The 17,837-nt window shown below is 45.3% G+C and overlaps 1 protein-coding gene across 1 annotated transcript in view; it reads right to left on the reverse strand.

Annotated features, from left to right (window-relative positions):
* Window positions 1-17,837, reverse strand: part of MYH9 (myosin heavy chain 9) — a 135,597-nt gene that overhangs the window by 59,911 nt on the left and 57,849 nt on the right. Inside the window, exons 13-19 of the mRNA XM_040359691.1 lie at window positions 16,856-17,029; window positions 16,580-16,753; window positions 14,027-14,141; window positions 3,184-3,377; window positions 2,974-3,095; window positions 1,284-1,353; window positions 1,025-1,185 (exon numbers count right to left, since the gene is read on the reverse strand). Coding sequence (XP_040215625.1) covers window positions 1,025-1,185; window positions 1,284-1,353; window positions 2,974-3,095; window positions 3,184-3,377; window positions 14,027-14,141; window positions 16,580-16,753; window positions 16,856-17,029 — 1,010 coding nt within the window. The remainder of the gene's footprint in view (window positions 1-1,024; window positions 1,186-1,283; window positions 1,354-2,973; window positions 3,096-3,183; window positions 3,378-14,026; window positions 14,142-16,579; window positions 16,754-16,855; window positions 17,030-17,837) is intronic.

Here is a 17,837-nt window from a genome sequence, read left to right on the forward strand (position 1 = left end):
TGTACACCTACATTTATGGTGTGCGATGGGACAGACAACCAACACTCCTAAGCCGCGTATATAATCATATTTCCATCGGACAAAGCGTAGTACTTTTGTCCAAAGGGCATTGGCCTGTGAACTTTTATTGCATACAAACAGCAAAGAATTGTCGGCCAAAAAAAACCCCACTAAACTACGATGTTTTTTAGCTCTTTAGCACCACCCTTTGGGCAACTTCTGCTAATGATATGGTGAGCATCGCTTCTGAGCATGCGTGTTTTTACTTTAAAATGTTCATGTACATGTACACAAGTCCGTCAGAAAAAAAAATCCAAAGCATGCTATTCCACATTTATTGGCGGAAAATCCAACAATTGTCCGATGGAGCATACAAGCGGTCGGCTTTTCCAACAGCCTGCCATCACACTTTTCCCGGCGAAAAATCCGATCATGTGTACAAGGCTTTATACTGCTACCCTAACAAACAAACCACAAACACGCGCACACACATTAGATATTATGTCTGTTTTATTTGGAAACCTCATGGTGTCAGTTTTATATTAAGTGAAAAAACATAGGGGGTTATTTGCTAAAGGCAAATCCTTGAAATTGCACTCGCTGTAGATCCAAAGGGGGACAGGCAAGGAAGAAAAAAAAAAAAAAAAAAAACCCACCATTTTAGCTTGGATGATAAAATCAGCAGAGCTTCCCCTCAGATTTACAGTGACTGCACTTCCAGTGCAATTTTAAGTGCACTTTGCACTTGTAGTGCAAAGTGGATTTGCCTTTCGTAAATAACCCCCCCATAGTCTCTGCGTAGCAGTTGGTCCTGTTAACTTCTAAAAAAAAAAAAAAAAAAGTAAGTGACTGGATCAGCCATTTTCTGAAAAGCATAAAGTTTCCAGACTAAATATCGATTGGTGTTTTTGTGCCAATGCCTCTAGTAGGATCAGAATGGTTAGTTTCAGTAAAATGTGCAGAGTATTTACGAAGCCTAAATTATAATCTTTCACAAGCTACAAATAGTTTTAAAGTTACCTACTTTCTGGCTAAGTAGCCTCTGCACCAGGCCTGGAAGGCAATAATCACATCTGTAATCTTCAGGTCCCTCTCTTCTTCAAGGTGAGCTAGGACACCAGCTCTGAAAAACACTTTGCTTTGACCAATGCGGTAAAGGTTGGAATCCAACTCAAGGGCTTTTATCTGTAGAAGACACAATTTGTTTTACACACTTAATTGTATATATAAAGCATAGTTACAGAACCTACAGCATACAAAATCATATGCAAACTAAATCTTACCATTATAACGCATGCCTGCTTTCCATCCATAAAACCTTTAGGAATAGAATTTGGGGTGAGAATCTCATACCTTTAAAAAGGAAATAAAAAAGTTCCATTAATCAAAAATGGTTTGAATAAGCCTATAAATAAAAAAAAATAAAAAATAAAAAAATTATATAAGCAGCCAATGTGCACACTGAATGCAAAAAATTTATGCGTGTGTTTATATTATATATAATCACCACAGAGACCACTTTTATCTAAAAGCAGACCACCCCCGCTGAAGAGGATACCAGGGTTATGGTAGCAACACGGTTACCATAGAAACACTACTACTCTGGGGAGGCGATTAGGATTTTTTTTTTTAACCACTTGTCACACAGGCCAATTCTGACATTTCTCTCCTATATGCAAAAATTTTTTTACTAGAAATTTACATAGAAAAGACCCTAGAATATACAATGGTGGCCGTTGCAACTTTATCGCACGGTATTTGCGCAGCAATTTTTCAAACACGTTTTAGGGTGGATTCTTTTAAAGCACAAAAACAGTAGTTAGTTTTGCATAAGATGAAAAAAGAAGTTACGCCGAGTAAACAGATACCCAACATATCACGCTTTAAAATTTGCACACGCTTGTGGAATGGCGCCAAATTTACGGTACTTAAAAATTCCCATAGGCGGCGCTTTAAATTTTACTGGTTACACGTTTTTGCATTGGACCCCTTACACACTATTTTTAGATGCGCTTTACCGTTTTCGGACGCTAGTGGGGAACTTTTAACCCCCGCTAGCGGCCGGAAAAGGGTTAAAACCACTTGCAAAGCGCCACTCATTCATGTCAATGGGTATACACCACTCCAAGGACGCTGCTTGCAGTAGGTTTTTTTTTTTTTTTTTTTTTTTAACGTCCTGCCAGCGCATCGCCTCAGTGTAAAAGCCCTCAGGCTTTCACACCGAGACTGCAGGGGAGCCGTTTTTCAGGCACCATTTTTTGCCTAAAAGCGCCTGATCATAGCAGTGAGTGGGTAGAAGCACCGGGAGGGAGACATCCTCTCTGGCCGCCTGTAAGAACAATCAAGCAGTGGAACAGCCGCTATGATCATTCTTATGGTGTAGGGAATTGCAGACTGAAAAAGCAGATAACTGGATGCCTGTAGCTGCAGGCATCATTCAGATATACTTGCACAATCAAGGACGTCATATGGCAGCCAGGAAGTGGTTAAACACAGTGAATATCACCGTTATAAACAAGCATTTTTACTGAATAAAATGTGTATTGTGTTTGGCCACAGCTAATCACATGGTACAGATGGGCTGCAATTGGCCCTGTCTGTACCATTTGATAACCAACTAGTGTTCAAAATGGTACACAATGAATGGCATGAATCAAAAGCCATTCGCCGTGTACAATTCTCATGTAATCTGCTGTGATTGGTCACAGCGATCACATGGTACCAGCAGAGGAGGGCTGGTACACTGAGCTGTCATCCGCTGTGTCCGGTGGACACAGTGGGCAACAGATTGCATCTGAGGGATTAAACAAAGATTTAGATATACATTTGTTAAAAAAAAAATTAAATACATACATATTGCGTTAAGGGTGGGTGTGTGCGCGCGCGCATATGTCACACACACACACACACACACACACACACACACACACACACACACACACACACTTTATTCCCTTTCTTTCATTTACATACCTTTGTCTAAATTCCTGGAAGACTACTCTATTAGGGAAGCCCTGCCTGCAGATACGAATTCCTTCCAGCACACCATTGCAGCGCAACTGATCTAGCACCAAGTGGGCATCCAGTTTCCCAGCCTACAAGATAGAGATGAAAATTTAAAAAGCTGTGAAAAAATCCAACCATACTAAAAGCCATTGAATATCAAAATTTATCATGACCTACCTTCTTTTCATGATTGGGAATTATGCAGCGCACAAAGTTTGGGTTTGTGTTCCTCAGTGTGGCCATAAGTTTAGAAAGCTGCTCCTTATACAACTGACCCACAGTGCGGAACATTCCTTTTCTAGTCTTGAATGCACCAGGCAAAGCACTATCACTCATGCCAGCAACTTGATCCAAACCAACGATGCGATCCACTAAAGTTGAAACAAGCAGATGAGCACCAAAACCAGCCTAAATAGGTATATGCCATTTTATGGGACACATTTACTTTCTAGAACAGTAATGAAAAAGTCAGACTAAATTTTGTTTTTTTTTTAGAGTCAAATTCAGATTTACATCACAGCCAAAAACACAAACATGCACAACAAAACTAAATAAACCCTTCAATTGTAGGGCAAAAATAAATAAAAAAACCTTACAAATGTATGATCTTGTGTGGCATTCTATATGATGGGAAACTATCCAGAAGAAACTCCTGTATTGGTCCTACAACAGGGGTTGAATCTGCTCTCCTACATGCAATCAGAAAATAATATCTTCTGTGTACAAACCACCAATGACAGACAGCTACCAGTCTTGAGGGAATATAGCTTTTTTTTTTCTAAAGGTTGACCACAATACCTACTAATGTGGGCTCTGGTGGTTATTTGAGAACGCATCTTCACCAGATGCTTCATTTTTCTATGGGCATATGTGATGGGTATGGGGATCTGCCCCAGAAAAGGAGTAATAGAGCTTAAATTAAAGTGGTAGGTGTAGGAAGGTGGTAATGTATGCAAATTTACAAAGGGTTAGAGATGGCAGTTAACCAGCTAAGGTTATGAGGGTAAAGCACGACCAAATTATAATAGCAATAATCTAACAATGAGATAATATTTAGCATTCTGGGGAAATCCAAATTTCCTTCCAAAAAAAGCCTTAACTGGTATGGTTATCCTGTTCCAAATTATTAAAACACAAAATCACTATTAACATACAACAAACTATGATTGTGGGGGGGGGATGGATTAGCATTGGAGTAATACTTGTGTGCAGTTGCCCTGGAGCCAAAACCGCAGAGTAATTCTGTTTTACCATATGCTTAGGTGCAGAAGCTTTTATAAGATTGTAAACTAGGCACATGTGCACTTTTTATAGTATACAAACACTGTTAAATAAAATATTTAAAAACAATCATCCATAATCTCAAGTAGGTTTCAATCAGCTTCCAGCTCCTGCCATTTACATTATAAGGCTGGTAGGCCTTCAGAGAGAAGGGAAGAGAAACTGCAATAAGAGTGCCTCTGTTGCGAACTTTGAAGATTGATTCACAGTGCTGGGAAATACAAACGTCTGTGGGGACCAGTTTAAAAAAATAAAAATAAATACCTTGACTTTAGCCTGGGCACAAGGGCACTTCAAAAACACTTGCGCCAATAATAGAAATCTATCTATCTATCTATCTATCTATCTATCTATCTATCTATCTATCTATCTATCTATCTATCTATCTATCTATCTATCTATCTATCTATCTATCCATCTATCTCTACCAATCTTTGCTCCAACAAGAGCTTAAACTGAATATCAGAAAACCAGCTCTTCACCTCTTCAAGAGATCCAACATAAGATGCCAAAATATTCAGTAATGTACTTAAAGTTTTTAGATTTCATCAGAACTTGGGGTACTATTGCTAGAATTGATGAGTGCCACACGTTTTTTTTTATGACCAGTTAATCCAGAGCAAAGAGGAGAAACTTTGGCTGAAAATGTCCTTGGTGGGAAAATTCTACAAAAGTTGTTCAAACTTATATAACTAAAGGCAAAAAAAACGTTAGCTTTGGATAGTGAAGAGGGATTAGAACACCTGGCAGGTTTTAAAGTGGTATTAAACCCAAAAGCAAAAACACATTGAAGCTTACCAATTCTTAGATATGATGGCTGAATTCGTTTTTTTTAGGCCTTCCTTTCTTCCACCAAGTGATTTGGCCGGTAAACCTGTTTTTCAACAGAACACACCCCTTCTACAAATGTAGAAGTTAGAGGGATGAGACAACCAAGTTACCACTGACAGGGGGCTTACAATAATCAGCCTTCACCTTTATCCCCCCCCAAAAAAATACAAATAAAAATCGTTGCACTGCTTATGCAACTGCAATGTGAGCCGGAGTTTGGCTTTTATTTGCTTATAGTATCCAAATATGGTAGTCCATCCAACAATACCATCCCTCTAGACTGACTATGCTCTGTCCAAAGGTGCCCCAGTGTTCCACTCCCAAAAAGGGTGTTGGTGGCCAGATCACCAGGTGAAAAAAAAAAAAAAAACACACACGACAAAAGAAAACAAAAATGCAGACACCACATCTTTTTGGCAAGCTACAATATACTACATTTTTGGTTTTGGGTTTAATACCAATTAACGAGATTCTCTCCCTCCATTTGTCCCATCACCACCAAGAGTAAAAGAAGAAAAAAAAAATCAAAATTTTGAGTTGTCACAGAATAGGAATAGAAAGAAATCCTTCAATAAAAACACACATTCTGACAACCAAGGACTCCTTCACTTTGGAGAGATCCTCTCATTTTCACTATGGGGCAGAAAATGAAGGGAAACCTCCCCTTGTAACACAAATGGCAAACAGGGGTTAGCATTCCTTATTCTATTCAAAACTTTTTTAATTTCCTATGGTGACACGTTGGACCCTGTCAAAAGAGGCAAAGGAGGAAATCGTCCACTGGAGAAACTGCTCCAGGGTACTGTCTAGGAGGAAATTACCCCGATATTGGGAGACTTCCTCTAACTTCATTATGTCTCAGATAGAAAAGTGAAAAGACATTTCCTTAATCCAGACAAAACCACCTTGACTCCTTCCCGCCGAGCTCAAGCACATATGCGTCCTCGGCTTTCGGGGGTTATACCGGGATGATGACCGCAGCTGTATCGTTTTTTAGAGCGGGCGATCAGCTTTCCAGGGATAACAACCGATGCGGCTAAAGGTCACTTGGTTGTTATCCCGGAGGAGCGGCAGGGGACTTGCCCCCACCCACCGGGCCTCCCGATCCACGATGCGGCACTTCCGTCGCCTAGACACAGACTGGCTCGAAGCCGGAAACGTCTCTGCATCATCTGAGGCTGTTCATTTTCACTGGATATATGTGAGGGTTTACATCCACTAACAGAAAATAGATGCAGGGGATTGGGGAAGGAAAAAAATAAAAAAAATAAAATAAAACCCACACCAAAAAAAATAGGATTTTCGTACTCACCGTAAAATCCATTTCTCCAAGTTCATTGACGGACACAGCAGCCTTTGACTGTAGGGTTATATCAGCTTCTCCAGGAGAGGTTTAGGCAGAAACACAGCACTTAAAGTGTTAACAACTTTTCTTCAGTGCAGCTCCTCCCAGGGGGCGTGGCTCCCCGGGTATAATCCACACCCTGTTCCAACAGCCTCAGTTCGTAACAAGCAGTACAAAGGATGGGTGGGTGCTGTATCTGTCCATGAACTCAGAGAAATGGATTTTACAGCGAGTACAAAAATCCTATTTTCTCTTCCATTCATGGACGGACACAGCAGCCTTTGACTGTAGGGACGTTCCCAAGCAGTGTCAAAAAAATTTGAGGGGCTGGAAAACAGCAAACCAAGCTTCACCCCAAACAAAACCGGAGTTACTCAACGGAGGAACTCCAACCTTAAACTGCCGCCTGTAACACCGTGCAGCCGAAGAAGGCATCAGAAGATGCACTCACATCCCTTTCTGGGACCAGACACTGACACGAACAGTGAGTCCGGCTTCCAGAACAGAGCCGTCGCCAACAAGTACACTCGAAAGGCCTGAACCACATCCAGGGAATGTAAAGTGGCCTCCTTTGGGTTCTTCGGCTGAGGACTTAAGGAGGACTTAAGGATGGAGGGACAATGTCCTCATTAATGTGAAAGGCCGAAACAACCTTTGGGAGAAAAGAAGGCTGCGGACGTAGCGCCACCTTATCCTTATGGATGACCAAGTAGGGAGCCTTGCAGGACAAGGCCGCCAGTTCAGACACCTGTCTGATCGGGGTAATCGCCACCAGAAAAACCACCTTCTGTGACAGAGTCAACAAGGGGATCTTCCGAATGTCCTCAAAGGGAGCTTGAAGCACCGAAAGGACTAAATTCAAATCCCATGGGGGCAGTGGAGGGCGCACAGGAGGGGCCACATGCCGGACCCCCTGCACAAACGTGCGTATCAAGGAGTGCGCTGCCAAAGGTTGCTGAAAGTTAACAGCCAGAGCAGAAATCTGGCTCTTGACCGCACTCAAGGCGAGAGCCTGGTCCACTCCCCGCTGTAGAAACAGCAGAATCCGGGACACCACTTCATCTCCTCACAGAGATGTAGGCCTTCCACATACGATGGTAAATTCTCCTAGAAGTAGACTTCCGTGCACGCAGCATGGTAGAAATCACCGAGCCTGATAGGCCCCGGTCCTTCAACACCTGGCTTTCAAAAGCCACGCCGTTAAAGCCAGCGACTGTAAAGCAGGATGGTAGATCGGACCCTGCGACAGAAGATCTTCTCTCAGGGGTAGACGCCAGGGGACGTCTGCCACCAGACGCACCAGGTCTGCTTACCAGGAGCGGCGCGGCCAGTCTGGGGCGATCAGGATTGTTGGAATCCCTTTGGCTTCCACCCTGCGCAGCAGGCGAGAAAGAAGCTTCAGAGGAGGGAAGGCGTAGATTAGGCGATAGTGCCACCAATGCGTCTGACGCGTCCGCCCACGGGTCTCTCGACCTGGCCACGAACCGTGGCACCTTCCGGTTGAGACGGGACACTAGAAGGTCCACGTCTGGAGTGCCCCACTTTTGGCACACAGACTCTGAAACACCTCTGGGTGGGGAGACCACTTCCCTTGGTCCAGAGTTGTGCGACTTAGGAAGTCGGCTTGCCAATTCTGTACTCCCGGAATGTACACGGCCGATAGAGCCGAAAGGTCCATTCCGGCTCACCGAAGGATGTGTGCGACCTCCGTCGCTGCAGCTGAGCTCCTTGTGCCTCCCTGATGATTGACGTACGCCACAGCCGTGGCGTTGTCGGACTGGATCCCGACCGGTCGGTCCTGCAGATCCAGGGACCACCTGGCAAGGCACAGCTTGATCGCTCGGAGCTCAAGAATATTGATCGGCAGGCGGGACTCCTCCCGAGTCCAGCGCCCCTGGGCTGACCGGGTGCCCCAAATGCCCCCCTAACCGGATAGGCTGGCATCAGTCTTGACCACTGTCCAGCGGCACGGTAGAAAATACTTCCCGGTCCGAAGCACCGGAGACGTCAGCCACCACACCAGGGAGGACTTGATCAGATGGCTCAACTGGATCTGGTAATCCAGAGATGACGGGAGCTTGTCCCAACGTGACAGAATTTCCTTCTGTAGCTCCCTGGTGTGGAATTGGGCATAAGGGACTGCCTCGAAAGAGGCCACCATCAGACCCAGAACTCTCATGCAGAATCGAAGAGACGACCACTTCTGGGTCGACAACTGCTGAACGCAGGGTCTTTAGTTTCTCCGTCGGGAGGAAAACCCGCGCCTCTACGGAATCCAGGACCAGCCCCAGGTATTCCAGTCTCTGGGACGGAACTAACACGGACTTCTGGAAATTCAGAAGCCAGCCGAACTCTTGGAGAGTCTGACATGCGATAGACACGTCCTCTTCTAACTGAGTCTGAGGAAGCTCTCAGGAGTAGGTCCAGATATCCCACGATAGCGATCCCCCGCTGCCTCAGCAGGGCCAGTATCGAGGCGAGCACCTTGGTGAAAACCCGTGGTGCTGATGCCAGGCCGAACGGGAGGGCCACAAATTGAAATTGGTCCTCCCCGACCGCAAAGCGCAGAAACTTCTGGTGCTTTGAGCATATTGGAACATGCAGGTACGCGTCCATGATATCCAAGGACACCATGAAGTCCCCCTGATGGAGTGCCGCTATTACCGAGCGAATAGACTCCATCCTGAATTTTTGTACCTTGACAAAACAATTGAGGGCCTTGAGGTCCAGGATTGGACGACCCCTTCCTTCTTGAGGACCACAAACAGATTGGAGTAAAACCCCTGGCCAGAAGATCCTTGATAGCCCCCGCCAGAGCCTGCCAGCGTTCGAGGAAGCTAGAGGTTGGAAGGAAAGAATCTTTTTGGTGGACAAGAGAGAAACCATCTTGTACCCCGAGGAAACAACTTCGCAAACCCAACGGTCAGGAAGAAGAGACCTCCACCGAGCCGCGAATTTGCAAAGCCGGACCCCCACCCGAGACACGGGCGGGGGCAGACCTTCATGCGGAAGCAGGTGTGTCCGCAGGCTTGCGGTACCGGGGGCCTTAGCGCCTTGCAGATTTTTTCCCGCCGTGCTGGGCGCACGAAAAAAAAACGCTTGGGGGTAGTAAAGGAGGGCCTTTGCTTTAGGCGAGGCTCCTTGCCCTTCCCAGACTGAGGAAGCAGCGTGCTCTTACCACCCGTGGCATCCTTAATAAGGTTATCCATGGTTGACCCAAAATCACCCTTAAAGGGCAAATCCACCAAGGCCTTTTTTGAGGATTGGTCCACAGACCAGCATTTTGGCCACACTAGGCGGCGCAATACCACCGCATAGGCGGAAGCCCTGGAAAGCAAGGGGAGCGTATCCAGGACCGACTAACAGACGAACATCAGACCATGAACCAATTGTTCAGCCAGGTCCTTACAGGTCTCGGAAGCATCCCGCTCCTCCAACTCCTGCAGCAAAAAGCGTTGCCCTTTCGGTCAGAGTCTGACACCAGAGTCCCAGCCAAAACCGGCCTCACAGCCGAACCCACTACAGTGAAGAAGGAACGGGCCACAGCCTCCACTCTATCAGCAGGGTCCTTAAAAGCAGGAGCCCCTTCCACGGGCAACGTGGTGGCTTTGCTCAATCTGGACACGGGAGGGTCCACAGACGGAGAAGAGACCCACTTTTTTTTTTTTTTTTTTTAAAGTCCTCCTCAAAGGGGTAACGGGTTGCAAAGTACTTTGGTACTGCAAAAACTCTGCGGTGTATCCCATTCCTTGTACAACAATTTGTCCAAATAAGGAACACAAGGAAACACTTTTGTGGTGCGCGGCGGTTTGGGGAACCCAAAAAGGGACCGGCACATCAGGTGTCTCCGCCAAAACCTCAAGTTTTTGAGTCTCCCGCACCGCAGAAATAAGAGCGCCAACAAATTCCTGGTCAGCAACTGACCCTGAAGCAGAGTCATCCTCACTGTCCGCGTGGGTTAAGCCCGCATCCTCTGACACTACAGAACCAGGAGGCAATAGCAGGGCATGATTCTGTGTTAGAGGCATCCCCAGAAGCAGGCTCAGGGAGGGGGCGCTTTTTACCCCCCTTCTGGGCACTAGCTGCTTCAAACCTGGCGAGAAAAGTCTCTAGGACAGCTGACATTGCCTCAACAGATGTGGCAGGGGGAGGGGCATCAAGGGTTAACTCAGGCATTGCTGGGGAAGTAGTACCTGGCTCAGGCTTCATAATGCCCCACCGCTGTGGGGCACAAACTGCAAGGCAGAAACACCCACTGGTCACCTCCTGGCTGATACAACAGAGTATGGGGGCCCCCAGGGAACTCGCCACCCCACCCGGTGCAGCGCGAGCCGAGACAAGTCTGAGATGTGCTGAGAAGCCGGCTGCGCTGCGTTTGTCACCTCAGGGAGATTTGCAGTCTTTTTGCAGCACTAAAACGGCCGCACGAGGCCAGACGAAATCCAAGATATCAGCCGTATGTGGCAAAAAAAAGCACCACAGGAAAATGGCCGCCGAGCCATATAAAGCACCACCACGGCAAAATGGCGGCCGTTGCGCATTTAAAAACACCCAGAGTGACACAGCACCTCAGTGCAGCACAGATTACACAGCGCAGCACACAAAAGACCATGCAGTGAACACACACAGCCCCCGCTATACACACAGGCCCCGATGTAATAAAGAGACCCCAGAAAGCCCCCCCGCTACCCCAAAGGGAAAGGAGGGAGAGGAATTAAGGGAGAGAGGAAAGCAGGGCAAACCCTCAGTCGACCTCCCAGGGGAAAATTCCAGCCATACCACCTTACCTGAGCAAGGGGCCACGACTTACCCGTCCTGCAACCACCGGCTGGAGGTATCCCAGACAGAACCAATGTCAGCTAAACGGCATGGCTGTCGGCCAGACACACTGTGACAAAGCCATAAAGACCGGTCATATGTGTGCCCTAGAACAAGATGTTCTGGGTCATCCATGACAGGCCCCTGGAGCAAAGGGGCCTGTCATGGATGACCCAGAGCTGAGGGCCGGCACACGCTCGCTGGCCGAACATGGGGGGGGGGGGGGGGACTACAAGAGTCAAGACCCAGCCTGTCACCCAGTCAGGAGTGGATAGAGAATCTCAAGATCCAAAAAATGCAGGAACAAAATAATAAAAAGCAAAAAAAAAAAAAAAAAAAACAACGCAAGAAAAAAATCTCCAGAGTACAGGACTCCAGAGTGCCTGTCCTCTCCTGACGTTAGGCAGAGAAAAACTGAGGCTGTTAGAACAGGGTGTGGGTTATATCCAGGGAGCCACGCCCCCTCGGAGGAGCAGCACGGAAGAAAAGTTAACACTTTAAGTGCTGCGTTTCTGCCTAAACCTCTCCTGGAGAAGCGGATATAACCCTACAGTCAAAGGCTGCCGTGTCCGTCCATGAACGGAAGAGAAAAACAGACAGCAGTAAAAACCTGAAAAGAGCTCCATTTCTTTTCCTGCTATATCAAAAACAAGCAAAACATTTTGGCTGCTGTTGGACTTTAAAAAGACAGTTCTCACTTTAATAGTAAACAAATTAATTAAAATCTCCACAATACTTAGCAGTACACCCCCCAATTAATCAAATCCTTATTTTGTTGCAAAAGCTGTAAGCACTGGTGGATTTAATAGCAGCCAACACTGCAGGGTGCATTGAAGTTATATGCCCCTCCAGCTTTAGAGAGACACTGGAGTAGCAGCTGAGAGTCGTGGAATGCTGAAGATTCTCCTGCCACTTGTAGCTCCGAGATGGTGAACATTTAATTCACTGGAGTAGTATATAATGTATTTTACAGTACCGTTTTTACTTGACAGTTTTTTTAGGCGGAACTGAACGGACACTCCATGCCGGTCCTATGGAGTGACGAATGTCAGTGGTGACATGCCTGCTGACATCCGCTCTATCCAGACGGATGGAAACCCCATTTTCCATCCATCTGGTGGATCGAATTAAAAACAGAGAGGCGGAGGATCCCTTTTCATCCGATACCCCATAGAGAGCTGAGCTTTGAGAGGTCCGTCCCTGCACAGTGAGCAGAGATGGACCAGTCATCCGCCGGCTCAGCGTGGATCAACGGAGCGATCCCCCCCCACTGAGCAAGCGGAGTCCGTGAAAACAGACACGTGTGTGTGTGAGAACGGTGCCTTAAGAGCGTGGTCTGCATGTATGATCCAACTACCCTAAAGGCTAGTCTGATTGCTTGCTACAGCATCTGCCAGTATCTGTGGGGAGATCAAAACAAACATGAAATAGCTGCCTAATCCGGTTTAAAAAAGTCAGAAAGATAATCCATCTGATGTCTTGGCAAAAGCAGCATTAATCCCAAAAATGTAATATATTGCAGCTTGGCCAGATGTATTGGCCTTTTTTCTGCCAGCAACATACCTCTGGGGGTTGATTTACTAAAACTGGAGCATGACAATCAGCTTCTACCTACAGCTTGTTCAAAAAAAAAAAAAAGCCCCTGAAAGCCAATTTGGACTGCAGCATTTTTAGTCTGGGAGGGGAGTGTTAGAAGTACTAGCAGATTTTAGGAGAAGTTTCTACATAAAAAGATGATTAAGCACAACTCTTAGACCCCCGTTTCAGACAGGCGAGGACGTTACCAGTAAAGTGCCGCTAGTTTTAGCAGTGCTTTACAGCTGTTATAGAGCCGCCTTTGACACCCCAGAAGGGGTTAAAAGCACTGCTTTCAAGGCGCTCATTCATTTCAATGGGCAGGAGCAGTGTTGCATACACTGCTCCTCCACCGCCCCAAAGATGCTGCTCGCAGGTCTTTTCTTTCTGTCCTGCAAGCGCACCGCCCCAGTTTGAAAGCACTCAGGCTTTCACACTGGGGCTGCATAAGAGGCAGTTTACAGGCGCCATTTTTAGTGCAAAAAAACCTGTAAAACGCCCCAGTGTGAAAGGGGTCTTGGTGGTATAGGGCCATGGTGGTGTCATCCCTGTAACTGCAAGAGCTTTTCTGTTGAAAAACACACTTACTGGTTTGATCATCAGATAAAGTAATCCTAAAAAAGTAAATCCAGCCATCACATCTAAGAACAAGTAGCCTGCAATATAATAAATGCTTTATTTTGGATTTAATACGGCTTCAATAATTTTGCATAAAGCCAGGTACTGCCCCAGTAACAGATATGATCAAGATAGAATTCTGATAAGCTCAAAACTTTACCAAAAAAAAAAAAAGCAATATGAAATAATTTCATTAAATGTGTTCTAGATTTAGTGGTTTACATTGAAAGACTGTGCAATGGGTGCATTTAAAAGGCCCTATAGGGACTGGTGTTTGAAGCTTTGTGAGCAAACTATTAGACAGGTGAGTAGCCACACCATGCACCAAAGTACCTGCCATTTCCATTTACCTGTAGGTGCACATAGTCCATTTCCGGAGATCTAATAGGGAGGAAATAAGGTGGTATGAAGAAGGTTTTGAACAGAAGTTAAAAGATTGGACCACTGAACTGTAAGAGGGGATGCAAAGACTTAGCAGAAGGTACACCAGCTGCAAAGTTGAAGATTAAGATATAGAACCCTGCTACAACAACGTCTCTCACAAAGGCTTACCATCTTTCCATAGGTCGGAAACAAATCTATCAGATGACTGATTAAGAAGCGTTGCAACATTATCATTCAGCGGGTCCATATTCTTCATCAGCCACTCATCTGCTTTGTAATCCACCTTTAAAAAAAAAAAAAAAAACACACACACACACACATCAAAACACATACACAGATCTTGTGCCGCACATGTTCAATAGGCCCATTAGAAATAAATGCAGTCTGACAATAGCCATTATTCTAAAGCAGTTAAAGCACCAAAGGTTGCAATTTGTGCACCCATGTTGTAAGCTGTACCCTAGTCAATTAATATATAAACAAGGAAATCTCAAATCAAGTGAGAGGCATTTCCAAAGAATTTATGGAACACTGAACAAACGAAAAAAAGGAATGGAACAGAAGGTCACTAGTAACAGAGGTTATGCAATACTTGAACACAAAGTAGAAAGGCAAATATTTTTGGGGCGTGGCGAGGGGTTAAAATGGTCAGGTTTTTATTGCCCTCCCCAACTGTCCTCATCACAAAAGACATCAATGATGAAGGCAACTCCAAAATTTGGAAGTGTCACCAGAACAGAAATGGAGGGAATCTGCCAATGGGGACACTTGTTCCCAAGACAACTGAGCAGTAAAGAAAATAAAAAAAAAATGGTTTGACTTAGCATATACCTTAATGCTAGCTGGTGAAGAAATCCAACACTATTTAATGTGGGAAGGCAACCCATATGCACAGTCTGCACATAAGTACCAGGAGCTGTAAATACTAGCCAATGTGTGCATGCACACAATGCATCTACTCAAGATAAGCACTGCTTCTTAAGTGCAAACCAAAACATTTATATACTGAAGATCATATGTCGTGTAATGCAGCCACCTCATCAGTTTCCATTTTCTCCTTTATATTCAGAACGATCCTGTCAGAACGCTTCCTGCCCTGCGAAGACCACACAGCATGGCATCTGTGTAAAAGTGCCTACAACTTAGATGTTCCACTGATTTTGGACTACAACATGCTTCTCTCCAATTTCCATCAGTTGAGGGGCTTTGTAGCAAAGGATAACCGAGAAAGCCGTTGACTTGGTTTAAAAATTCAGTTCACTGCACATGATTTATAGCAGAATCGAGGTGTAATTTTCTATACTTGCAGAAAATGTACTTGGCCTGACAAAGAAAAACGAATACAGCCACCAAGTTTGTAAATGGGCAAGCTGCAATAAATAAATCCTGCATCTGCTTGCACCTGCTTAAGACTGACTGAATAATAATGAATCAAATATTGTATTTTTGTTTGTGGTGCTCAGACGCAGTGAAGATACATATTCAGCCTTGAAACAAGAGGTAAAAGTTGCTCGATTGGCTGTACAGGGCGTTGCAGTGCCATTTTTAAGTGAAATCCCAATGTACTTGCATCTCAAAACCCAGAAGCTGCCCCAGGCAACCCTAGATGATGTAGCGTGTTGGTGGCTAGTAGACTCCCAGATAAAAATATAAATAAAAAAATAAATAATCAGGAAGTGTCAGAAATCTGACCTTTTATACCCTTTACTGCAGTGGTCATCAACCCTGCCCTACAGGGCCCACTAACAGGCCAGGTTTGCAAGATAACTGAAATACATCAAAGGTGATATCATTTGCTGCTCAGTGATTGCAGTTTTCTAGACTGCATCTCCCCATGGTAATACATAAAACCTGGCCTGTTAGTGGGCCCTGTAGGGCAGGGTTGATGACCACTGCTTTACTGGGTAGGATTTTGCTGCTTGTAAACGGACATTCCAAGGGAGGTTTGTGGAAAAGTTACTCCATAAAAACATGTGTTGGAGGTTGCAGTGTAGCGCTCACACTACAGCTCTATTTCCCCCTTCTCTGGCTGGAGACTGCAGGGTCGGAATAAAGTAGGATCGTCAATGTGCAGCATCTCCCTTTCATCTTACGCAGGGCTGCTGAAGAAAGTCTTGCATACGTTCCAAGTTACCAGGAACATGGCAGGGGAGGGGCAGCCAGAAGACACTCACTACACCAACATAAGTTGCTGCTTTTCAGTCTGCACACAAAAGCTGATCCACTGCAACCTAAAAAGCCTCAACAGCAGAGCTGCAGAGGATTTGCCTGAAATGCAAACCAAAGCCACTGTGGTTTGTTTTTCCTTTCTCTCCTTGATGCCCGACACATCAGGCTCTGCCAGTGCTTCAGGTGGTCGACACAGCCCAAGTGCTGGCAGACCACATGTTTGGCACCAGGGGCCTAGAAACTGTAAACCATTTTCCGAATTTTGGCATATGCAAAAAGTGTTATAAACAAGTACAAAGGGGCCACTGTCTAAAGTGGCTAAGGCACACAAATCTGGGTTACAACCAGATAGCCGAGTCAATTTGGGTCCTGCAGATATTGTGGGATAAAGCCCGTTTCTCGTAAATACAGTATGAAAGTATTCATTCTTGTAGCCAATATGTTAATATTTTGTGGGGTAAAAACAGATTTGCATTAGAGATCAATCAATTGTACAGGTTTGTGAAATGGTCTAGTTTACATAAAGGCAACTCAAAAACCATGACGCCTTACCTTCCCAGCATAGTGCATGATGCAAAAGTCAGCCTTTTCTTTAAGCTGCTTGGGCTTTTGAAACTTTGGGTGAGAACCTTGCTCCTGTACCACTTTCTCCACAAAACTCTTATCAGTAGCCTTAGGAAACCAACATTCCTCATCTAAGAGAGCCAGAACGCCTGGGGGACCAGCCTGTAAGACAGTGTGGTTATCAACACAGGGAAGAAAAAACACACACACACACACACACACACACACACACACACACACACACACCTATCCCAATGTACTCACTGGTTTCTCTATCAAGTCAATACAGGGCTGAAGATCCAGGCCAAAGTCAATGAAGTTCCACTCAATACCTTCCCGCTGGTATTCCTCTTGTTCAAGTATAAACATAGTGTGATTGAAGAGCTGCTGCAGTTTCTCATTGGTATAATTGATGCAAAGCTGTTCAAAGGAGTTCAGCTACAGGAAACATGGGTGAAAAGTTTACACTGATTAACCACCACTTGTATGTATAGACTTAGTGAAGTCCTTAATGTGGTTTTAAATTAAGCACATAAGGAAAATCCGCCTCAGTTATACTGCGGCAGGTTGGCTCCCCTGGGCAAAAATCGCTGTAACTGTACATCGGCCGCTTTAAGAGCTCTAGGGGGGCCACATGCCAGAGCTGATGCGCATGGACTGTGGGCACGATGCCCGCCGGCCACCCGCAAATCACTCCTCCCAGACAGAATGGGGAGATGCAACTAGACAGATCTCCATTCTGTCGGGGGAGGCAAGATCTGCTGTTCCTACTAATTAGAAACAGCAGTCTCCTCCAGGTAGTCCCATCCACCCAGTTAGTGTCTGATCTGTCCGCCACAATGTAGCGGCCCCTCCCAAAAAATAAATAGTGATCACTGCCATTACTAAATGATTCATACAAGCCTGCAAACAATTTGGAGAGGATTTTAACATTGTATTTTTTCTATTAGCCTGGTGCAAGTGTGAGTACCCTGATGTTTACCTACAATAAATTTCTATATTTCAACGATGTATTTTAAAATGAGGATACCATCTGTGGATCACACCTGGGGGAGCCTGCAAATCCTGCTACTTGGAGCCCAGAGTTGGTACAGCTGCGATCGTGGACCAAATTTAATTGTGCAGTCGCACAATTGGAGGTGAGCGCAGTCAACTGGGGGGGGGGCACGTGTGTGAAGTCAAAGTTATTATTTGGCTCATCATCACAGGGTGTAAAGTCTCACCTGAGTGAGTGATGCATCACATA

This window comes from Rana temporaria, chromosome 7, assembly GCF_905171775.1.
Source record: "Rana temporaria chromosome 7, aRanTem1.1, whole genome shotgun sequence".
NCBI lineage: Eukaryota > Metazoa > Chordata > Amphibia > Anura > Ranidae > Rana > Rana temporaria.